This window comes from Entelurus aequoreus, linkage group LG13, assembly GCF_033978785.1.
Source record: "Entelurus aequoreus isolate RoL-2023_Sb linkage group LG13, RoL_Eaeq_v1.1, whole genome shotgun sequence".
Taxonomy (NCBI): domain Eukaryota; kingdom Metazoa; phylum Chordata; class Actinopteri; order Syngnathiformes; family Syngnathidae; genus Entelurus; species Entelurus aequoreus.
This window is the reverse complement of record NC_084743.1, coordinates 30168815-30194771: the sequence shown is the minus strand read 5'-3', so window position 1 is coordinate 30194771 and position 25957 is coordinate 30168815. Positions and strand designations below refer to the sequence as shown.

Below are 25957 nucleotides of genomic sequence, written 5' to 3'. Positions count from 1 at the left end.
GCTTTGCGGATGGGTGAGACTGACCGAAGCCCCGATCCCCTTGCAGAAGGCCCGCCATACCCGGGAGGTGAACTGGGGCCACGATCAGATACGATATCGCTGGGAATACCGTGCTGTTTGACGACTTGCAGTGTGAGGAGGTCTGCCGTCTCGGAGGAGGATGGAAGCTTGGGGAGCGGGATGAAATGTGCTGCCTTGGAAAAGCGGTCGACAATTGTCAGCACAGTGGTGTTACCTTTGGACGCCAGGAATCCCGTAACGAAGTCCAGAGCGATGTGAGACCATGGACGGGCAGGAATAGGCAGAGAGCACAGGAAACCAGCAGGCGGTCTGTGTGAAGCTTTGCTGCGGGAACAGGTAGTACAAGCGGCGATGAACTCACGTGTGTCCGCTGCCATTAAGGGCCACCAGAAATGTAGTCGGATGAAGGATAGTGTACGCTGGAAACCCGGAAGACACTGGAATGGCCCCAATACAGGACCCTGAAACAAAGCTTATGGTGGACGAATTGTCTGCTGGGAGGTCCACCACCTTGTCCTGGATTGGAGCGAAGCACGGTCTTCACCTGGTCTTCACCTGGTCTTCACCTGGTCTTCACCTGGTCTTCACCTGGTCTTCAACTTTCCAGGAGACCATGCCCACAATCCGGGCAGGGGTTAGGATGGTTTCAGCCGCCAACGTGCAGGTGGGCTCCTCCATGAACTGCCTGGAGAGAGCATCAGCCTGTGTGTCTGTACGAGAGGAGGTAATCGAAACAACTGACAAATTGTGACCATCGAGCCTGGCGGTTCTTCAGTCTCCTAGCAAAGCGGATATAGAGCAGGTTGCTGTGGTCCGTCAGAATCTGGAACTGATGTCTGGACCTCTCCAGCCAGTGCTTCCATTCTGCCAAGGCCTCATGGACAGCCAGAAGTTCTCTATTGCCTGCATCGTAGTTCCGCTCAGCTGGAGAAAGTCGCCTGGAGAAAAAGGCACAGGTGTGAATTAGATTGTCAGCCCTGGATCGTTGGGAGAGTACAGCACCGATCCCTGAGTCCGAAGCATCCACCTCCACAATAAAGGGGCAGTCCAAGTCGGGTTGGATGAGGACTGGGGTGGAGATGAAGATCTCCTTGAGTTCTTTAAATGACTCCCTGGCCTGCTGGGTCCACTGAAAGGAGACACTGGTAGATGAGAGTGCATGGAGTGGTGCTACTACTTTGCTGAAGTCCTGAATAAACCTTCGGTAGAACCCGGCAAATCCTAGAAACCCCACTAAAGGTGTGTGGAATTCACATTTTTCAGCCTTCACGGGGCTTGAGCAGGAAGGAAGGTCTCCAATGGGACAAGCGGATTGCCTGCTTGACGGGCAAATTCATGGTCGAGGAAGCTCTCATCAGCTCCGGAGTCCAAGTAGGCCCCCACTCTCAAAGTCCTAGAGCTCCACGACAGTGTAGCAGGAAAAAGGATGCCTGGGTCCCTCTTCTCCATAGACGTGTGGCGGACCAGGATTCCCTCAGCTGGTGAGCCTGGTCCTCTTTGCCTCGTTGGGCAGTCGAGGATGACGTGCCCTGCTAGGCCACAGTAGAGGCAAAGGCGCTGCCTAAATCTCCTCTCTCCTCCGCCACCAGAAGCGTTCTTCCCAACTGCATGGGTTCTATGATCATAGTTGGCATGGGCGGAAGTATGGGGTGAATGCTGGTTGTGGCAGGTCAGAACTGGATAGCAGAAGTGGATCTAGCGGCCACTTGCACTCTCTCAGCTGCTCGTTCAACAAGTCTCTGGTCAAAGAGTAGTGTGAGTTCGATGAGGGCTTGACAGGAGATAGGTCAGTCCCTCAGCAAGCCATCCTTGACCTGCGTGCTTAGCCCCCTTCTGTAGGCGCTCTGGAGTGCACGGTCTCCCCACTCGCTGTCTGCAGCTCGGGTGCAGAACTCAAGGGTGTAGGTCGCGACTGAGCAGGAGCGCTGCTGGATGGTGTGCGAAAAGCGGCGTAATCAGAGCTCAGGCCCACAGTCTTGTCCACAGCTGCTGTGGCCCACTGGAGAGCCTTCCCCGACAGCAGCGAAAAAACGAAAGCTATCTTCGCCCCTTCAGAAGAATAGTGTGAACGTTGGTGCTTAAAAATTAGCTCCAACTGGGCCAAAAAACCTCCGCAAAGTTCAAAGTCCCCTTCCAAGGGTCTCGGGCTAGCAATCTTGGGTTTCCAGGAGGGAGTGGAATCCCAAGGTCTGGTCGCTGGTGTGGCACTGGGGCTAGCCACCGGTTCCGAAACCTGGCTAGGGCTATGGTGGTTCAGCCTAGCGATCAGGCTGGAGAAAGCGACCTCCAGTTGATTCTCAAGGTTAGAGAACCGAGACTGGTGTTCCTGAAGAACCACATGCATGGTCGAAAGATCAGGTGTCCTGGGGGTCGGGACTGGGGTCTGCCAGTGTCGTCTGATTCCGACATATTTGGCCGGAACGTACTGTTACGTACGGCGGGGGAAGGAGACGACACAACGGCAGGGATCAGTACAATAGGTTTATTGAACCTGATGATATGTTGGGGTGTGTATGCTACTCTAAGTGAATGGTGCAAGACGATGTGAAGAATTAGTCATGTGTTGTTGTTTGTGCGTATTGGATGAATCCTTCGACAGTCCAGAGGGGCAAGGCAAGAAGACAGTCCATGGGCAAGCGAGAGGTTGGGGGGTGGAGAGAGACGACGAGAACCATGTCCAAGGGGGGTTTGAGGTTCGTGGGAAGCAGTTCAAAGTCCGGTGGGAAGTCGAGGTGCACAGCTCGATCACAGGATACTGAGATAATACTGCGGGAACACATAGGACATAAGATACAGGCAGAGGTAAAGCAAAGAGAGAGCAGGCACAGGGAGGGAAGCCAGAGACGGGATGCTTACTACAAGAGTAAACTACGTTCCGGCACTGGATCTGTGGGTCCGCTGGTCTTTATTCCGTCTGCCCTCATCAGACCCAGGTGCGCAGGTTGCTGATTGCCTGCAGCCGTGCAGGCGCATGGCCGGGATGCGGGAAGAGCGAGCAGGGGCGTGTCCCGGCGCGCTCCTAGCGGAGCTGCCGGCTGCGCTTGCAGCAGATGGCATGAGGGATCGTGCATGCGCCGTGACAAAACAATTCTAAAGATTTTTTCTAAGGAAAAAATTGGTGCACTTTCAAAAACACAATGCAGAACAGAATGAACTTAGACTTTGTAAAGTTTTTTTGTGGTGTAGACGACCTTGGCTTCTTGATCCGGTGCGGGGGGGGGGCTGATGTGGTTTGTTGTACGTGGTGGCAAATTTGCCTCTTCATTCTTGTTGTCTTGTTGGTTGGCTTGTTGGGTTTTGGCCCGGGGCTGCTCTCGCGCTCTTCCTTTGCGCCTTCCTTTACGCCCAGTGTCGTGCCGTCATCTGTTGGGGGTTGTCCCTAGATGGGAGGGGGGTGCGCGGCCGGACCTGTGGGGCGTGGGGGTGAGGGGTGAAGTGATCGGCTGGTTCTCGGTGGACAGTGGGTTCTGGGGCTGGATCGCTCTACCGCCAGCCTACCGGTGTGAAGTTGGCCCCTCGCAAAACTCTGCGTTTGTGCTTGTTTGTGCTGCAAAAATGTTTGGTCTAGCTATGATAGTTAAGTTTTTAACGCTACATGGTTTTTATGTTTTTAATATGTAATTAGGTTGTTATTACATGTAATCAGTCCTCAACTATGTCAAAACCTCCCCAAACCAGTTTGTGCTGCTTTCGTTTTTTGAGTTATTAAAGATTCTTTAATAGGTCAATCAAAGGTCACCAAAGCCCCTCCACTTTCTCCAAGTTAAACCAAAATAGTCTCATTTGTTTGTGCTGGTTTGTGCAGTTGAAATGGTTGTTTGTGCTGCTTTCGTTTCTGAGTTATTAGAGATTCTTTAATCGGTCAATCAGTTTTTGTTTTCGAGATATCAACGTTTCAAATTTCTGGGCGTCACCGTGAACCTGACCCCTGGGTTTCTAAAACTAGGCCAAAATAAGCCAAAATAGTCTCATTCGTTTGTGCTACGTTTGTGCTGTTGTGTGCAGTTGAAATGTTTGATTGTGCTGCTATACACACAGCAAAAGACTCCGCGGCGGATCCCCCGCGGAGGTATCGCGCTTTCCGAAACGGACCCGCGAAACGGACCCGTAGCGGCGTCCACTTGCTCTCAGGAACGGATCCGCCACGGAGGTGGGTCGCGGACCCGCCGTGGCTCCGAGCTGGATCTGCTCCGCATCCATGATCAAAACCTAACCAGCAACGGACTCATAAAAACCCTGGCTCATCTGGCCCGGGTCCGTTTTGGACCCGTTTATCTTATTTTCAAAATCCCTTCTGTTCTTGCTGTAGGATAAAATAGGAAAGTAAAAAATTCACTCGGCTCTACTACAGCAATATAGGCTTGCATATGCATTGCCTTGTATTTTTAAACTAACAATATTGTCAATAGGCCGAAACAGAAAATGGTCTATAAGTAAATATATAATATATAAATATATATATAAATAGTAAATATAGTAAATATACATATTTAATCTATTAGGCTACAACTTCAACGAAATGCTGCTCCATGCACAGCTAACATATCAGAAAATGAATAACTGGTGAATGACAAGAAGTTCAATAAAAGGTTGTTTAATTGATACATTTCTATTCCTCCTGAGGAGATGGAGGCGGGACTCGTCTCCTCGTTGCCCGATCCGCCGCCAGGTTGAACCACCTGATGGCGTGTTTGGTGACCTCAGCGTCCGTGGCTGACCTTGTCACCACATTTTTTCTCACAGCACCTGTAATCAAACAAGATTGAGGGCGGCGTGGCGAAGTTGGTAGAGTGGCCGTGCCAGCAATCGGAGAGTTGCTGGTTACTGGGGTTCAATCCCCACCTTCTACCATCCTAGTCACGTCCGTTGTGTCCTTGGGCAAGACACTTCACCCTTGCTCCTGATGGCTGCTGGTTAGCGCCTTGCATGGCAGCTCCCGCCATCAGTGTGTGAATGTGTGTGTGAATGGGTGAATGTGGAAATACTGTCAAAGCGCTTTGAGTACCTTGAAGGTAGAAAAGCGCTATACAAGTATAACCCATTTATCATTTATCATTTATGTTTATGGTATGTAGCATCCAAAGCCAAGTATGCTTACACAATACAAAATATGTGATAGGTATTAAGGAGATTACATTTGAAAAAGAAACATGACTTAAAGTTACTGGAGGTGGTTAAAATAAGAGGTGCGTAAACTATGAATTTGTGATCAGGGTATAGGTGTGCAAGACATCCAAAATGTTCAAACAATATCGTTATTTGTAAAATATAAACGGAATGCAATGATTTGCAAATCCTTTTCAACCCATATTCAATTGAATGCACTACAAAGACAAGATATTTGATGTTCAAACTCATAAACTTTATTTTTTTTTTGCAAATAATAATTAACTTAGAATTTCATGGCTGCAACACGTAGTTGGGAAAGGGCATGTTCACCACTGTGTTACATGGCCTTTCCTTTTAACAACACTCAGTAAACGTTTGGGAACTGAGGAGACACATTTTTTAAGCTTCTCAGGTGGAATTATTTCCCATTCTTGCTTGATGTACAGCTTAAGTTGTTCAAAAATATCGTTGTGGTATTTTAGGCTTCATAATGCGCCACACATTTTCAATGGGAGACAGGTCTGGACTACAGGCAGGCCAGTCTAGTACCCACACTCTTTTACTATGAAGCCACGTTGATGTAACATGTGGCTTGGCATTGTCTTGCTGAAATAAGCAGGGGCGTCCATGGTAACGTTGCTTGGATGGCAACATATGTTGCTCCAAAACCTGTATGTACCTTTCAGCATTAATGGCGCCTTCATAGATGTGTAAGTTACCCATGTCTTGGGCACTAATACACCCCCATACCATCACAGATGCTGGCTTTTCAACTTTGCGCCTATAACAATCCGGATGGTTCTTTTCCTCTTTGGTCCGGAGGACACGACGTCCACAGTTTCCAAAAACAATTTGAAATGTGGACTCGTCAGACCACAGAACACTTTTCCACTTTGTATCAGTCCATCTTAGATGAGCTCAGGCCCAGCGAAGCCGACGGCGTTTCTGGGTGTTGTTGATAAACGGTTTTCGCCTTGCATAGGAGAGTTTTAACTTGCACTTACAGATGTAGCGACCAACTGTAGTTACTGACAGTGGGTTTTTGAAGTGTTCCTGAGCCCATGTGGTGATATCCTTTACACATTGATGTCGCTTGTTGATGCACTACAGCCTGAGGGATCAAAGGTCACGGGCTTAGCTGCTTATGTGCAGTGATTTCTCCAGATTCTCTGAACCCTTTGATGATATTACGGACCGTAGATGGTGAAATCCCTAAATTCCTTGCAATAGCTGGTTGAGAAAGGTTTTTCTTAAACTGTTCAACAATTTGCTTACGCATTTTTTGACAAAGTGGTGACCCTCGCCCAATCCTTGTTTGTGAATGACTGAGCATTTCATGGAATCTACTTTTATACCCAATCATGGCACCCACCTGTTCCCAATTTGCCTGTTCACCTGTGGGATGTTCCAAATAAGTGTTTGATGAGCATTCCTCAACTTTATCAGTATTTATTGCCACCTTGCCCAACTTCTTTGTCACATGTTGCTGGCATCAAATTCTAAAGTTAATGATTATTTGCAAAAAAAAAAGTGTTTATCAGTTTGAACATCAAATATGTTGTCTTTGTAGCATATTCAATTGAATATGGGTTGAAAATGATTTGCAAATCATTGTATTCCGTTTATATTTACATCTAACACAATTTCCCAACTCATATGGAAACGGGGTTTGTAAAAGGCGCCGTGTCAGTTACGGGTGCTATTTCTGTATTTAACGCATACAGGCAGGCATGGTTAAACATACGCTATCTTAAAACATACGCTACCTTAAAACAGTGTTTTTCAACCACTGTGCCGCGGCACACTAGTGTGCCGTGATATACAGTCTGGTGTGCCGTGGGAGAATATGTAATTTTACCTATTTGGGTTAAAAATATTTTTTTCAAACCAGTAATAATAATCTGCAAATGTGTCGGTGCTGTTTAGAGCTAGGCAGAGTAACCGTGTAGTACTCTTCCATATCAGTAGGTGGCAGCAAGTAGCTAATTGCTTTGTAGATGTCGGGAACATGGTTTGTCGTGATCACAATATGCAGACGACAGCCTGCAGGTCAAAATGTATCTAATGCTTAAACCAAAAATAAACAAAAGGCGAGTGCCGCTAAGAAAAAGCATTGAAGTTTAGGGATGGCTATGCAAAACGAAACTAAAACTGAACTGGTTGCAAAGTAAACAAAAACGGAATGCTGGACGGCAGTAAAGACTTACAGTGTGTGGAGCAGACGGGGTCCACAAAGTACATCCAAACATGACATGACAATCAACAATATCCCCGCAAAGAAGGATAGCGACAACTTAAATAGCCTTGATTGCTAAAACAAAACAGGTGCAGGGAATAGTGCTCAAGGAAGACATGAAACTGCTACAGGAAAATACCAAGAAAACATGAAAAGCCACCAAAATAGGAGCGCAAGACAAGAAATAAGACACCACACACAGGAAGACACCAAAAAACTCCAAATAAGTCACGGCGTGATGTGACAGTACTTAGAGACAAGTATAGTGATGCATGGTTGGTTATGGTTTAAATTCATATTCAACAATTGCGACAACGACTTTTTATTGTCAATATCGAGTTCTAATTTTTTTATGATTTCTGCTGGTGGTGTGCCTTCGGATTTTTTCAATGAAAAAAATGTGCCTTTGCTCAAAAAAGGTTGAAAAACACTGCTCTAGGGGTTGGGAGATCAATCCCCATATCCCTCCTATCTAGTGTGGCGTTACCAGGGACAGCGCCAGGATTTTTTTCTCCCCCGGGGCTAAGGGTCTGTCGAAAACGAAAACTATATGCTAGTTTTTATTGCAAATAAAATACTTTTTTTAGAGCTTTTTGCAAATGTCATGAAATAATCGATTTCAGTAAGTTAAGTTAAAGTACCAATGATTGTCACTCACACACTAGGTGTGGCGAAACTATTCTCTGCATTTGACCCATCACCCTTGATCACCCCCTGGGAGGTGAGGAGAGCAGTGAGTAGCAGCGGTGGCCGCGCCCGGGAATAATTTTTGGTGATTTAACCCCCAATTCCAACCCTTGATGCTGAGTGTCAAGCAGGGAGGTAATGGGTCCCATTTTTATAGTCTTTGGTATGACTCGGCCAGGGTTTGAACTCACAACCTACCAATCTCAGGCCGGACACTCTAACCACAAGTCCACGGAGTTGTGATGTAGCAATACATCACAGATTTCGATTTTGCAGATGACATTGCAATACCATCCAATTCGTCGGCAGATGCAGAGACCCTTCTCCATGCTCTAAAACAGTGGTCCCCAACCTTTTTTTGCGCCGCAGACCGGTTTAATATAGGCATTATTTTTAGGGACCGGCTTTCCACTTGCGACAGATAAATACAGCAAAAATACGTGCATGAAAAATACAACTCACTATAATGCTGAATTAGTAGGAGCCCTGCATGGGCTTGTTTTTTTGCAATGAGATTCAGATGGAAATCTATCACATTTATATTTTATATGTTCATTAATGTGCTTTGTATCATGTCACAAAGTTATAACAAATTGCAACTATTATTGTACATCTATATACAAGCTTATTGGTGTGTCGAGTGGGACAGTCGAAAGTTTAGTCGGAGAAAATGCAGTCATTTATAAATTGTTTAATGTTTCTCTGCGACTCGGTAGCAAATGTGTCACGGACCGGCGGTTGGGGACCACCGCTCTAGAGCAGTGTTTTTCAACCACTGTGCCGCGGCACACTAGTGTGCCGTGATATACAGTCTGGTGTGCCGTGGGAGAATATGTAATTTTACCTATGTGGGTTAAAAATATTTTTTTCAAACCAGTAATAATAATCTGCAAATGTGTCGGTGCTGTTTAGAGCTAGGCAGAGTAACCGTGTAGTACTCTTCCATATCAGTAGGTGGCAGCAAGTAGCTAATTGCTTTGTAGATGTCGGGAACATGGTTTGTCGTGATCACAATATGCAGACGACAGCCTGCAAGTCAAAATGTATCTAATGCTTAAACCAAAAATAAACAAAAGGCGAGTGCCGCTAAGAAAAAGCATCGAAGTTTAGGGATAGCTATGCAAAACGAAACTAAAACTGAACTGGTTGCAAAGTAAACAAAAACGGAATGCTGGACGACAGTAAAGACTTACAGTGTGTGGAGCAGACGGGGTCCACAAAGTACATCCAAACATGACATGACAATCAACAATATCCCAGCAAAGAAGGATAGCGACAACTTAAATAGCCTTGATTGCTAAAACAAAACAGGTGCAGGGAATAGTGCTCAAGGAAGACATGAAACTGCTACAGGAAAATACCAAGAAAACATGAAAAGCCACCAAAATAGGAGCGCAAGACAAGAAATAAGACACCACACACAGGAAGACACCAAAAAACTCCAAATAAGTCACGGCGTGATGTGACAGTACTTAGAGACAAGTATAGGGATGCATGGTTGGTTATGGTTTAAATTCATATTCAACAATTGCGACAACGACTTTTTATTGTCAATATCGAGTTCTAATTTTTTAATGATTTCTGCTGGTGGTGTGCCTTCGGATTTTTTCAATGAAAAAAATGTGCCTTTGCTCAAAAAAGGTTGAAAAACACTGCCTTAAAACATACGCTATCTTAAAACATACGCTAGTTTAAAACATACGCTAGCTTAAAACATACGCTAGCTTAAAACATACGCTAGCATGCACGGACGCTGTTTTAAAAAAGCAGCAGGAGCAAAGCTGAGTTCGGTTGTACTTTATTGAAGTATTTATCAATGTACTCACATTATTTTTTTTTTCAATCCTCATCCACAAATCCATCAAAGTCCTCATCTCCTGTGTCCGGAATGAACAGCTGGGCAAGTTCTCCATCAAAGACGCCAGATTACCTCTCCTCATTTTCAATGTCAGTCTCGTTGTCCTTTACCATAGCAAGCTAGCACAACAGTAAAAGCCGACTTCTCTTGTCCCGTTGTGCGTATCGATTCGCTACCGTGCTGGTCCCTTTTTCTCCACAGTGTGCTTCACCGGGATGTCGAAAGTGAGAGGCACCTCGTCCATGTTGGTGATGTGTTTGTCTGCAATTTTTTAATTTACAACGCACATAGCAGCACTATATGCTCACTGGGGGCGTGCCTTTAGCGTCCTCTCTCACCTGAAACCTTCACTCTATAACGGCCGCATGCTGTCCTCAGTCACGTCCGCTTTTCCTCCATATAAACAGCGTGCCGGCCCAGTCATGTAACATCTATGGCTTTTGGAACTCAGTGCACACACAACAACCTATCTGGATTTGATAAGAGATTTGATAAGGAATCGGTTCGATAAGAGGATTCGATAATGGGCTCGAACTCGATAATTTCTTAACGAACATCATCCCTACTTCATGGTGTTAAAACTTGAACAATTATCTGTCTAGGGTACACTTATTAATGATGAAAAATTATATACTGCTGTGATTAATCACGATAAATTTTGAGTTAACTATCAACAATGCAATTATTATTCAAAAATATTTTAATTGTTCGACAACCCCAGTATTTATATATAAATACTGTATATATATATACTTGCTTCAAGCTCACCTGTGAAGTGAAATGCCAAGAGTGTATATATATATATGTATGTATATATACATATATACACTGGTGTGCCGTCAGGGCCAGCAAGGCCTTCTCTGCTGGCCTAACATAACCAGAAATCATCATCATAATTAAAGATACAATTATTTTTGTATTTACTTTCCCTAAATATCTAAAATTATTCATATTATTTTCATGTCATATTATGCTCCTTCCAGTGCTGATGTTTTTAGTTTTAGTTTGTATCCAATCAGAATTCAGCTATCTTATGTTGCCATGCTGTACCAAATCTGCCAGAGGCCTTCAGAATCAACATAGAGGTGATAGACAGTTGCGATAGCCAATCAGATAACGAGTTGTTGTCAGTAAAGCCTTCGAGCTGGCCTCATGCGGAACGTGACATTTACGCGTCCTGTGATTGGATAGCCTACTCACCGTTAGTGGATGAATTTGAGAACACATAGAGTTGATAGACAGTTGCGATAGCCAATCAGATCACAAGTTGTTGACAGTAGATGTTTTGTTACAACTAAACGTTGTAAACTCTTGTCGTTAAAGTGTGTCATGCTTGTCATTTAATTAACATTGTTACATGTGTATTTGTCGCTATCATGTGGTCAGGGCAGTTAATATATCTTTGAGAAGTGTGTACTTTGAATCAGACTTAATTGACCGGAAGTTGCATTAGCCAAGCAGATACATTTACGGTATATGTTTTAATTGTTGATGCGTTATAATATATTTTTAAATGCGCCAGAAAGTAACCCGATTTGTATACTGTTGACATTTACACCAGTAGGGTGTAAATGTGTTGCTGTATAGTATTTCTCCAGCAATGATCATGTGGTGACATCAATTACGGTATTTTGAGAGGTAATCATTGAAGTCGGACATCACTGAAGGCCTTGGTGGGAAACGCACGGCCCGCCACTGCATATATATATATATATATATATATATATATATATATATATATATATATATATATATATATATATATATATATATATATATATATATATATATATATATATATATATATATATATATATATATACACATATATATTTACATACACACATATATATATAATGTGTATATATATATATATATATATATATATATATATATATATATATATATATATATATATATATATATATATATATATATATATATATATACATATATATATGTATATATATATATATATATAAATATATATATACACATTATATATATATATATATATATATATATATATATATATATATATATATATATATATGTATATGTATATATATATATGTATATACAGTATGTATATGTATATATATATGTATATACAGTATGTATGTATATATATATATGTATATATATATATATATATATATATATATATATATATATATGTATATATATATATATATATGTATATATATATATATATATATATATATATATATATATATATATATATATATATATATGTATATATATATATATATATATATATATATTTGTGTACGTGTAAGTATATGCATATGTGTGCCTTCATTGTTAGCCGCCGCTAGCACTTTTCACTGTCTTTTTACAAAAGGATTTTTGATGATGATAGAAATTCCCAAAATAGTGCAGTTTTCCTTTAAAACTTACTTACGCCTCAGTTTCGAACCATTTGACGTCCTTGAAAGCACCACAGTTATATGCATTCAGATGCTGCCACAGACAAACGTGTATTTTTCTCTTTCTTCTATCACCTCATCCTTGCTCTCAAAAGCTAACATTGTTTGTGTGAATGCATAAATGTGTTTTTTTTGTTTTTTTGGGGGTTTTTTTTTCGCCGTCATGACGTCTGATCGAAGGAAAAAAAACATCTTTAAAACTGAATAATAGGTACCTCTGTATGTCTGTATGTATGTGTGTGAGTATATGTGAATTTGCATGTACAATACATTTGACTCCCAGTGTGTGCGGGAGCCAGAGTACGGCCCCAGCCTCCCCGAGAGCCCATCCCACAAACAGTAGGTGTGGTGCCCAGGGAACCAGGGGCCACCGCCCCCACGCAGCCAAGCCGGACAGCGACAGGAACCCCAGAGCCTGGCCCACCACGCCGCCCACAAGGGCCAGCAACAGGCCGCAGACAGACGCACCCGGCAGAGGACAAGGCACGAGAAAAGCAGAGGGCAGCCAGACCCCAAGCCAGCGAGAGACCACACCCCACACGGACAGAAAGGCGAGACGCCCCGCCCGAGGGGCCCGGAGACCCCCCGCAACTGGACGGGAAGACCGCCCCCGCCCCACCGGCAACCGGGCCCCCATGAGCCCCCCCCCCCCCACCCCCGGAGAGCGCGGCGAGGCCAGCCCACGGCCACCCCACCGAAGCCGGCCGCCACAGGACCACCCAGCACGGGGCCACGGGAACCACCCACCCCACCCGCAGGGACCCCAACGATGGAGATGGAACAACCAGCAACCGCCCCGCCGAGTCCCCCCCTGAGGTAGGGGAAATAAATAAATAAAATAAATACATAATAATAATAATAATAATAATAATATTAATAACATATATTAAAAAATAAGAATAAATAAATAATTAAATCTATTTATAAAAAAAAAATGAAAAAAATTTAAATTAAAATTAAAAAAATAATAAAAAAAAGAATTAAAAGACGATCAGAGACATGCTGACACACAAGGTCGCTACCCCAACAACTGGCCGACTCGCAGCACCTCGGAATACCCCGCAGCATCAAGCTACCACAGTAGACGCAGGGACCAGACCCAGCAGGCCCCAACCAAGACGGGCACCCGGAAGGGATGGACGGTGGGACCCAGGAGCTCCAGACACGCAGTCCGGATGCAGTAGCCTGAGGCGCCGACCCCCACCCGACAGGCAGGCCCAGAACGTACCCCCAGAAATATACACACATATATATATACATACACATAAACATACACATGTACACATACACACACATGCACATGCATACACATACACATATATATATACATACATACATACATACATACATACATACACACACACACATACACATACACATACATATACACAGTTTGTCAGCCCCGACAACCACCACGCGCGCACGCTGCCACCAGTCACAACATCAGCCACCCCCCTGCACCAGACCCAGCAGCCACGGGCGCCCACACCACAAACAAACGGCAGCAGAAACAGCAGCTACAACACCCCCAGACAGCCAGCACCACCCAATCAAATCAAAGCGATCAAAAAAAAAACGCGACCGTCAACCACACGCCAACAGGATCACAGAGATCAGCCAGCACCAGCCCGCCAGCAAGCCCAAACGCCAACACGCAAACAAGAGACACCAACACCCCCCCCCCCCCACCAAAAGACCCCACCACCCCAACCCAAACCCGCACAAACACACCACCGCCCAAACAACCGAGACACAGTATCCAGACCAGACACGGGCGCCGCGCCGCCACCACATCAAGTCGCCAACAGAGACCCCACAGCGCAAGGTCGGGCCACACGGGCACGGACCCCACCAAACAGGAAGCGAGACCCGCGCGACGCCACGCACAAATAAATAATAAGATTAAACAAAAATAATAAGAATTAAAAAAATAACAATAATAATAATAAAATGAAATACAAATTAAATTAAATTAAAAATAACAAAAACAAATAATTAAATAAAATAAAGTAAGTAAATAATAAAAATGATTTAAAAAAAATTAAAAAAAAAAAAAAAAAAAAAATAAAATAAAATTTAAAAATGTTTAAAAAAAAATATTAAAAAAAAAAAATATATATATATATATATATATATATATATATATATATATATATATATATATATATATATATATATATATATATAAAATAATAATAATAATAATAAATGAATAAAAGCCTGGCAGGCCACCAGAACGCAGTCCCCGGAATCCGCGCCGGCCGACGAGGCAATGAGGGGTGCGCCGAACCCCAACCCTCCCACATGCATGTGTACAAGGCCCCCAGAGTGTCTACTGTGTAGTTAAAATTAGGAGGTCAGCCATTACAGCCGACTTCCAGTCCCTATTGATGCGTGTACTGTAGCGTGAGTGAGATATGTATGCTTATGGGAACTAATAATGCGATTAAAATTGGGGGACATCAAGGTCTTGGTGGGTCCCAACCAAGCCGAGCCCTCCAAATCCTAAGTGTCTAATATGCAGCTAAGATTGAGGGAGGGACGAGCAGGGGACAAGACAGGAGGACTGGAGCCCCATAGGAGGCATCCTCAATCCCCCGCCATGCCTCCCCGCAGGACAAGCCCCCAAAGTCCTATATTTGTGTGACTGTGTGTGCTATAAGTAGGACGAGTAGAGAGCCCGGACTTCCCCCCCAGTCCATGCGGCCGACAACCAGGAACTACGGCCAGGAAGCCCCCCCCCCACGGCCCGTGACCCACACCAGACCACTTTAGCGTGACGCCACGCGAGCCCAACCCCCCGCCAAACAAAGCCAGCCCCCGCCCACCCCAACCCAACCAGAGCCCATACCAGCAACCAAACACAGAAAAACTGCACAGCCCCATGCCCAATGCAAACACCGCATCCCGGCCATCCACACAGCAACGTACCCATACGAGTTCCGGCCAGGGGATGGCGCCCCCCAACTGGGGAAGAAGTCAATGCACCCCGTCCGCACGCCAGTCCCCAAACCAGCCGGCAAGCCAACGCCAGCCAGCCCCCACAACCCCACAAGCGCACAGATACCAGCCACAGTCCCCCAACCACTCCAACCCAACACAGCAACACCAACCGCCGGCAGTACCACAGCAACCATCACCACCACCGCCCGTCCGCAGTACAAACACCCGCGGCCGCCGAAACCGAAACAAAAAAAAGCGACCTACCCCGTAAACCACAACAACGCACACCCCCAGCTACCACAGAGGCCACCAACCCACCTACCCCAACTCATCCGCATACAGGCCAATCGATCCACCGGACATCCACACCCATGCACACACCTACACATACATACACACATACATACACACATACACATATACATACATATATGTATATACACATACATACACATACACACATGCATGCATATACATATACACTTACACACACACACACACACACACATATACACCTACATACATATACATATGCACACATATACACACACATACATACACCAAAACAAAACAAAAAATAAAAAATAAAAAAATAAAAATAAAAATAAAAATAAAAATAAAAATAAAAATAATAATAATAATAATAATAAATAAAATAAAATAAACCCTTTAAATAAAATAAAATAAAAATAAACATGAGGCCTGGTTGCCAACAGTGTCCAGCGCCACCAAACCCCGCAGCCTTTCCCGCACGTCCAGGCCCCCCCGCCCACCACCCACCAGGCACCCCATCCGGCAAAAAGCTATAAGGGCTCAGCCCCGCGCCCACAGCCGGCATGCCATGGCATCTCTGCAGGCCTGGTGCCGCGATCAGCAATGCACACCGGGGCAGCGACACACACACATGTACCTACATACATACACACAGATTCCACCATACATACATACAAACGTACACACACACACACGCGCACCTATATATACACATATATAATTTAACAGAATAAATAAAATGCATTAAATAGATAATTAAAAAATATATATAAGTATATATATAAATAAAATTAATAAATAAATAAGGGCGGAGTAAAACACAGGAGGGAGACCCCCGCAGGGCAGTCGGGCAGCACCGCCGGGGCCCCAACAAGGGAGGCAAGCAGCCCCCCCAACCCGGCACCAGGCGGGCCCGCACAGCCGCAGCGTAGGGCGACCCCGGGCAGACCCCGCCCCGCGCCCCAGGGGAAGGAGGAAGCCCACGGACACCCGAAGCCAGAGGGGCACGAGCCGACCCCCGCCCGACAGCGGCAAGGCCCCGGCCCCACGGGCGCAACCCCCCGCCCAACCACCCACGAGAGGGGCAGCCCCCCACCCAACCCAAGGCGGCCGCCCCTCACGGATCGGCCCGCCAGGCCGGCACCAGGGAACACACCCCAGGCCCACCCGACCCCGCGGCACACGGCCCCCCCGGCACCCACGACCCCCCACCCACGGAGCAAGACCCCCGGGACAGAGCCCCAGCCCCAGCCCCCATGGGAAGCAGGTCAGGAAATCAATTAGCGGTGCCCAAAGAGATCTGAATTCTGTCAGTTGTTGTTTTGATTCAGCAGACATTCTTTCCATAACTACATAATCTAATAAAATGTTTTTGTAAAGGTTTATACATAAATTATTTTTTGATTTCCAATTCATGAGAATAGTTTTCTTGGCGATGCCTATTGCATTTATAAGGAGGTATGTTTTGTTTATATCAAAGTCAGTTGCGGAGAGATCACCCAACAGGCAGAGTGCGGGGGAGATGGGAATAGGAATCTCTAACGCTAATGATAGGTTCTCGCACACTCCAAGCCAAAAGTTACTCACGGGAGCACAGGACCACATTGAGTGTAAGTAGTTATCTACCTTATTATCTGAGCAGTGTACACAAATGTTAGAGTCAGCTAAACCCATTTTATACATTCTTAGACCAGTGTAATGTATTCTGTAAAGTATTTTGAGCTGAATCAGTCGTAAATTTGGATTCTTAATCAAACGAGAAGTATTGAGGCATATTTGTTTCCACAATTCTGGGTCAAGGCTTGTGGATACGTCTGAGTGCCATTTGGAAGTTGGGATACTTATTGTGTTATCTATTTTTGATAAGAGAGCATATAATTTGGATAAAGCTTTGGGGGCAGATGTTTTGAAGAATTGAACGGTCGTAGGATTACTTTCCCATGTTGTTTTGTTGAATCTTGCGCTAATTACAGATTTGATTTGTATATATTCTAGGAATTTATTAGGATTGATTGCATATTGTGTTATTAAACTTTTAAAAGAGATAAAACTGTTTGCATTGATGATATCCCCAAGACATCTGACTCCTTTATCATACCATGTTGGAAAGTTCAATGGCTTCTTGTTTGAAAGAAAATCAGGATTATTCCAAATAGGCGTAAATTGACAGGGAGTGAGCGGGGATCGAGTTATTTTCAAAAACTCCCACCAAGCTGTTAAGGTAGTGCGTATATTAATACTTTTGAAGCAGTTGTGTTTTCGGAGAATTTGGCTAATAAAGGGCAAGTTAGAAATTGGGATCTCCTGGCTAAGTGATTGTTCAATCTCTAACCATAAACTATCTAATAAAGTGGGATTGGTCCATTTTAATATATATTGTAGTTTATTTGCAAGGAAGTAATATGAAAAGTTTGGGAGTTCTAGACCCCCGTATTCTTTGGGTTTTTGTAAAGTTTTAAGGCTGATTCGTGCTGGTTTACTCTTCCAAAGAAACTGATTGATGTGTGAGTTTAGTGATTTAAACCAGATTTGAGAAGGTTTGGTTGGAATCATTGAAAAGAGATAATTAACCCTAGGCAAGACCATCATTTTCACGGTAGAAACCCTTCCCATAAGTGAGATTGGCAGTGCTTTCCAACGCACCAGATCATCCTCAATAAATGTTAAGATTGGGGAGTAATTCAAGCGATTCAGATCTGACAATGTGGAGGAAATATTGATTCCCAGGTATTTAATGTTCCCTTTATGCAGTGGAATCGATGAGGTGCTCTGAAAGTCAAAATTAAAGGCCTACTGAAATGATTTTTTTTTATTTAAACGGGAATAGCAGATCCATTCTATGTGTCATACTTGATCATTTCGCGATATTGCCATATTTTTGCTGAAAGGATTTAGTAGAGAAAATCGACGATAAAGTTCGCAACTTTTGCTCGCTGATAAAAAAAGCCTTGCCTGTACCGGAAGTAGCGTGACGTCACAGGAGCTAGTATTCCTCACAATTCCCCATTGTTTACAATGGAGCGAGAGAGATTCGGACCGAGAAAGTGACGATTACCCCATTAATTTGAGCGAGGATGAAAGATTCGTAGATGAGGAACGTTACAGTGAAGGACTTGAGAGGCAGTGATGGACGTATCTTTTTTCGCTCTGACCGTAACTTAGGTACAAGCTGGCTCATTGGATTCCACACTCTCTCCTTTTTCTATTGTAGATCACAGATTTGTATTTTAAACCACCTCGGATACTATATCCTCTTGAAAATGAGAGTCGAGCACGCGAAATGGACATTTAAAGTGACTTTTATCTCCAAGACAATACATCGGTGACACACTTAGCTACTGAGCTAACGTGCTAGCATCGTTCTCAAATGAAGATAGAAACAAAATAAATAAACCCCTGACTGGAAGGATAGACAGAAGAGCAAAAATACTATTAAACCATGTACATGTAACTACACGGTTAAAAATTCTCAGCCTGGTAAGGCTTAACAATGCTGTTGCTAACGACACTAAGGCTAATTTAGCAACTTAGCAACCGGAACTCACAGAACTATGTACTCTCTCCTTTTTCTATTGTGTATCACGGATTTGTATTTTAAACCACCTCGGATACTATATCCTCTTGAAAATGAAAGTCGAGCACGCGAAATGGACATTTAAAGTGTCTTTTATCTCCAAGACAATACATCGGTGACACACTTAGCTACTGAGCTAACGTGCTAGCATCGTTCTCAAATGAAGATAGAAACACAATAAATAAACCCCTGACTGGAAGGATAGACAGAAGAGCAAAAATACTATTAAACCATGTACATGTAACTACACGGTTAAAAATTCTCAGCCTGGTAAGGCTTAACAATGCTGTTGCTAACGACACTAAGGCTAATTTAGCAACTTAGCAACCGGAACTCACAGAACTATGTACTCTCTCCTTTTTCTATTGTGTATCACGGATTTGTATTTTAAACCACCTCGGATACTATATCCTCTTGAAAATGAGAGTCGAGCACGCGAAATGGACATTTAAAGTGACTTTTATCTCCAAGACAATACATCGGTGACACACTTAGCTACTGAGCTAACGTGCTAGCATCGTTCTCAAATGAAGATAGAAACAAAATAAATAAACCCCTGACTGGAAGGATAGACAGAAGAGCAAAAATACTATTAAACCATGTACATGTAACTACACGGTTAAAAATTCTCAGCCTGGTAAGGCTTAACAATGCTGTTGCTAACGACACTAAGGCTAATTTAGCAACTTAGCAACCGGAACTCACAGAACTATGTACTCTCTCCTTTTTCTATTGTGTATCACGGATTTGTATTTTAAACCACCTCGGATACTATATCCTCTTGAAAATGAGAGTCGAGCACGCGAAATGGACATTTAAAGTGACTTTTATCTCCAAGACAATACATCGGTGACACACTTAGCTACTGAGCTAACGTGCTAGCATCGTTCTCAAATGAAGATAGAAACAAAATAAATAAACCCCTGACTGGAAGGATAGACAGAAGAGCAAAAATACTATTAAACCATGTACATGTAACCACACGGTTAAAAATTCTCAGCCTGGTAAGGCTTAACAATGCTGTTGCTAACGACACTAAGGCTAATTTAGCAACTTAGCAGCCGGAACTCACAGAACTATGATAAAACATTAGCGCTCCACCTACGCCAGACAGCCCTCATCTTCCCATCAACAGCCGTGCTCACCTGCAATCCAGCGATCAACGGCGCGACGAAGGACTTCATCCGTGGGTTTGGCGGCAAGCATCAGCTAGGCGTCTTCTATCAGGGTAAGTAGTCCTTGTTGTGTTGCTGAAAGTATTGTACTTAGCCGCTAAGACACAGATCGATCCCACCTACAACGTTCTTCTTTGCAGCCTCCATTGTTCATTAAACAAATTGCAAAAGATTCACCAACACAGATGTCCAGAATACTGTGGAATTTTGTCGAAGAAAACAGAGCTTTGTGTATTGTGTCCAATAGGGCCCAAACACTTCCGTGCATTTTATGACGTAACGCGCATAAATCATATCCAAAGGAGATTTCCAACCGGAAGTGTGGCGGGAATTTTAAAATTGCACCTTATAAGTTAACCCGGCCGTATTGGCATGTGTTTCAATGTTAAGATTTCATCATTGATATATAAACTATCAGACTGCGTGGTCTGTAGTAGTGGGTTTCAGTAGGTCTTTAATGGATGGTATGGAGTTTTTTTCTTTGTTTAATTTTAGTTGGTTAGCCAAATATTTGCTTGGTTACGCTCCCACATACAGTACATATACAAATAAATACAGTACATATTTACACACTCAAAGTTCGTACATCCACACGCACATTCATTATACAAACATACTGTGTACACATACTGTACATATACATTCACTGTAAAAACATACATATACACATACTGTACATATACACTCACTGTACAAACACACACATACACATACTACACATATACATTCACTGTACAAACACACACATACATATACTGTACATATACATTCACTGTACAAACACACATATACACATACTGTACATATACATTCACTGTTCAAACACACATACTGTATACACATACTGTACATATACATTCGCTGTACACACATATACACATACTGTACATATACATTCACTGTACAAGCACACATATACACATACTGTACATATACAAGTACATATGCACACATACACTCATGCACATAATCACGTTTCATCAAACATATATTAACGTTGTTGCCCTAGGGTAAACTGGGTATAACACATGGCACACTGACAAAGCTTAACCTATTGTTACTATAACAATCTACAAGGTTAATGTAGGTTGCTTCTCTTTCTTCCCCTCCATTTTTCTGCATTCTTTCGTATCTCAAGTTATCATTACGTATATGTATTGTTGCATTTGAACAATTGTATTGTTGATAATAAAGGTAAAGTATTGGTATTGTTTATTATCAATAGCACTATTTCTATTGGTATTCATATTGCTCCATTTTTAGTGTAATAATGCTCATTGTCATTTCTGTATTTTTTATTTTTTATTTTCGCTAACTGCTTATTTGCTATTACTTTTACCATCATATTTGTACATGTCGTATTTGCTGATGTTGCTCTGTTGTTGTTGTTGTTGTGTTTGCTGTTGTTGTTTTTGTCTCTCTGTCTAATCCCCCTCTTGTCCCCACAATTCCCCCCTCTGTCTTCCTTTTTCTCTCTTTCTATCCCCTCCTGCTCCGGCCCGGCTGCACCAAATGATAATATAAATACATTTAATAAAGTCAAAATACAAGTAAGGCAACAAGAGAAGTATCCTACACTTCTCTTTTGTAGAGTAAATCTGAACAGCCGATATGGGCATCTACATCTGCTATATGATTTGCCCGAGAAGCTGGGCAGGACATTATTAAAAAAATAAAAAAATAAAAAAAATAAAAATAAAAAATAAATAAATAAATGAATAAAACTGAATAATACATTTTGAAATGCCACACCTGTGAGGTGGCTGGATTATGTCGACAAAAGAGAAGGGCTCAGAACACAGATTTTGACAAATAGGCCTTTTGTGCCCATAGAAACTAGTTAGAGCTATTTCTAAATATTTCTCAGTAATTTATTTTGGCTCATAAAAGATGGGAGCAAAAACAAAAGTTTTAAATTCTGGTCAAGTCAGTTTGTGTGAAGGTAAGCACACCTCACCATTCATCTTTCACCATTAAACATCATTAATACCGTCATTATTGTCAATGACTCCTATTTGCAACTAAATACTTGCAACCACAAGCATAACATGTAATCATGACATCATACTCTTAAACACTGTTTGGGTTTGCTTGGGGGAGGTACAAAGGGGTGTATGAAAACTAATAAGATGTATAAAGCAGAGGGCTGAGGCAGATATCTGCCAGGGGTCCAGCTTCCCATCTCTTCTTCCAGATGATAGAGACAAAGGACCAATCCGAGTACTGCTTTCCACAACTCCTCAACATATCCTGCAGGAAGGAAACGTCTCATTGGTCTGAAGGTGTTCGTTGGAGTGTTCTGTTGTACATCCTCTGCATCTTCACAGTGGTTCTCAACCTGCTGGTCATCATCTCAATCTCCCATTTCAGGCACTTATCCTTTTTCAAGGCTCACAGCAACATGTTCCTAATGTAGCCGAGTTGCATGACATTTATACTGTTTTTCAATGTGTCGTTTTCAGTGTCCTATCTCATTTTCTGTGTGAACTGTGGTGAACTATGTCTTTAATCCTCTTTAGTCCACTCCATATGTTGTCTTCTTTATTTCTATGTCTGCAGGCAGCTCCACACTCCCACCAACTTCCTTCTTCTGTCTCTGGCTGTCTGCGACTTTCTGGTGGGCCTTCTGGGGATCCCGCGAGGAATCCTGCAACAAACATCCTGTTGGCCTTTTGGTGACGTTTTTTGTTCTCTGTATAATTTATTGTCCTTCATAGCAACTTCTGCCTCAGTTGGAAACATGGTGCTGATATCAGCGGACCGTTATGTTGCTATTTGTGATCCTCTGCGTTATAACACCAAAGTCAGTGTAAAAAGAGTTCAACTTTGTGTCTGTCTCTGTTGGTTCTTTGCTCTCCTCTACAACAGCATCATTTTGAAAGATCAAATGGCTCATCCTGGAAAGTATCAGTCCTGCTATGGAGAGTGCGCTGTTATTATTGACAACAATGCAGTAATTATTGATGTCGTTGTGACCTTCATCCTTCCTTTCAGCATCATCTTCACTCTGTACATGAGAGTGTTTGTGGTTGCTTTGTCTCAGGCCCGAGCCATGCGCTCTCATGTTACATCAGTCAAAGTACAGCATTTTGTTACAGTGAGAGTAAAGAAGTCAGAGTTGAAGGCAGCCAGGACTCTTGGTGTCCTTGTCCTTGTCTTCCTAATGTGTCTCTGCCCATTTTACATTGCCCATTTGGGAGCCGACACAAAATCTATGCATTATTTTGCAAAATACGGTCCATTACTATTTGACTTCAACTCCTTTTTAAACCCTTTGATATATACCTTGTTTTATTCTTGGTATAGAAGAGCCATAAGACGCATTGTCACTCTGCACATACTGCAGCCTGGCTCCAGGCAGAGCAACGTACTGTAAAATCAACGATTGACACATAAACACATTAATCAGTTAACCAGTCGTTTAATTTCATTCAGCAGTGTTTAGGCCAACATCATTGTATGCACTCGGCACATTTTTAAGTCAAAGGAAATGTATTTTGCTGATTTTTGTTTTCTGGAAAGTGACAACAGACTGTTAGCATTTGTGATTGTAATTTTAAAAATATTCAAATACTGTTTTTTAGATTATTTAGAGCAAGCACACACTTGTGCACAGTTATAAAGGAGTGTGCACATTCTAGAGCAATCCTTTCAGAACAATATGTACATCGTAATAGGTGTGAATACTTGTGAATATCAGGAATATACAATAAATCTAACACTGAATGTTGTGTGCATAATTGAATTTAATAATCTTATCATCAAATGTACTTGCAGTCTGGATCTTTACAACAAATATAAGACACAAAAAATCAAGCACATTTAAATATTAGAAGAAGACGTGAACTTTAACAGGATAACTTCATTTTCTTGGCTCTAATCATATTCCCTATATCCAGTATATATACACACTGTTTGTCTAGGGCTTTATTGCAAAGTGTACAAATAAGTCACATTTTTCAGACCATCATGTACTGTATCTTTAGATGCAATGTGCTTGGTTTTTTTGTTACTTATTGAGATATGTTTGTTTTTATTAGTTTATGTACAGTGTACAATACATTATTCACAAGGAATCCATCTGTAGTCTTTAATTTGACAACACTTACATACAAAATATTGTATGTCAGGCGGTGTGACATTTGTTTTTCTCCCATAAATATAAACTTATATGTATACCTATATTTCATACAAAGACACTCCCTCTCACAATCACCCGTTATTCAAAAGGGGACCTATACAACTGTCAATTCATAAAATGCGTATCCCAGTAAGTATAAGCCATAATGTGCCTGTGCAAAGAGACCTATCAATTCTTAAACTGTTTAAAGATACAACGCATAAATTAAAACATTTCAAAACAACCACGTTAAAAGTGTTACAATTGTTATAGACCACACCGCAATACACATATACTATGTACATTTGATAGAATGTTTGTTCAAAATTAACAATTTATATAATGACACACATAATGCACAGTTGCACACATTTTCACACAGGGAGTGAACTATGTCGAAAAAATGATGTGAAAAAATTAACAGTAAAAGACACGGAGAAGGTGTATGATTATATAGATTTGCTTCTTCTTACCCCTTTCCAGATATGTTGAATTGTGGAAATGTAACCATTAGGAGTGTGCATCTCTACCATAAATGGCACTCCGATAAATATATATATATATATATATATATATATATATATATATATATATATATATATATATATATATATATATATATATATATATATATATATATATATATATATATATATATATATATATATATATATATATATATATATATGGAATAGACTGTCGAGTTTCAGATGAAAGTTCTCTTTTTCTGGCCATTTTGAGCGTTTAATTGACCCCACAATTGTGATGCTCCAGAAACTCAATCTGCTCAATGGAAGGTCAGTTTTGTAGCTTCTGTAACAAGCTAAACTGTTTTCAGATGTGTGAACATGATTGCACAAGGGTTTTCTAATCATCAATTAGCCTTCTGAGCCAATGAGCAAACACATTGTACCATTAGAACACTGGAGTGATAGTTGCTGGAAATGGGCCTCTATACACCTATGTAGATATTGCACCAAAAACCAGACATTTGCAGCTAGAATAGTCATTTACCACATTAGCAATGTATAGAGTGTATTTCTTTAAAGTTAAGACTAGTTTAAAGTTATCTTCATTGAAAAGTACAGTGCTTTTCCTTAAAAAATAAGGACATTTGAATGTGACCCCAAACTTTTGAACGGTAGTGTATATATATATATATATATATATATATATATATATATATATATATATATATATATATATATATATATATATATATATATATATATATATATATATATATATATATATATATATATATATATATATATGGTAACACTTTAGTGTGGGGAACATATTCATCATTAATTAGTTGCTTATTAACATGCAAATTAGTAACATATTGGCTCTTAATCAGTCATTGTTAAGTACTTATTAATGCCTTATTCTGCATGGCCCTTTAATACCACTTAATGAATATGGTCTCTTCTTACATCACAAAACACAAAACTACAATAACCCTAACCCTAACCCTTAAGTCTTTGTTACGTAGAATATGTTCCCCTAGT

At 41.9% G+C, this 25957-nt stretch overlaps 1 protein-coding gene across 4 annotated transcripts in view; it reads left to right on the top strand.

Moving 5' to 3' along the window:
- Window positions 1–24437, top strand: part of LOC133663287 (trace amine-associated receptor 1-like) — a 55865-nt gene extending 31428 nt beyond the window's left edge. For 3 of the 4 annotated variants that reach the window (XM_062067650.1, XM_062067651.1, XM_062067654.1), the window contains exons 2-3: window positions 22521–22696; window positions 22886–24437. In XM_062067650.1, the coding sequence (XP_061923634.1) occupies window positions 22521–22696; window positions 22886–23702 (993 nt within the window). In that variant the 3' untranslated portion in view covers window positions 23703–24437. Of the gene's footprint in view, window positions 1–19723; window positions 20380–22520; window positions 22697–22885 lie in introns of those variants that run through there. The other variant, XM_062067653.1, reaches the window with a different exon arrangement.
- The last annotated feature ends 1520 nt before the right edge of the window (window positions 24438–25957 follow it).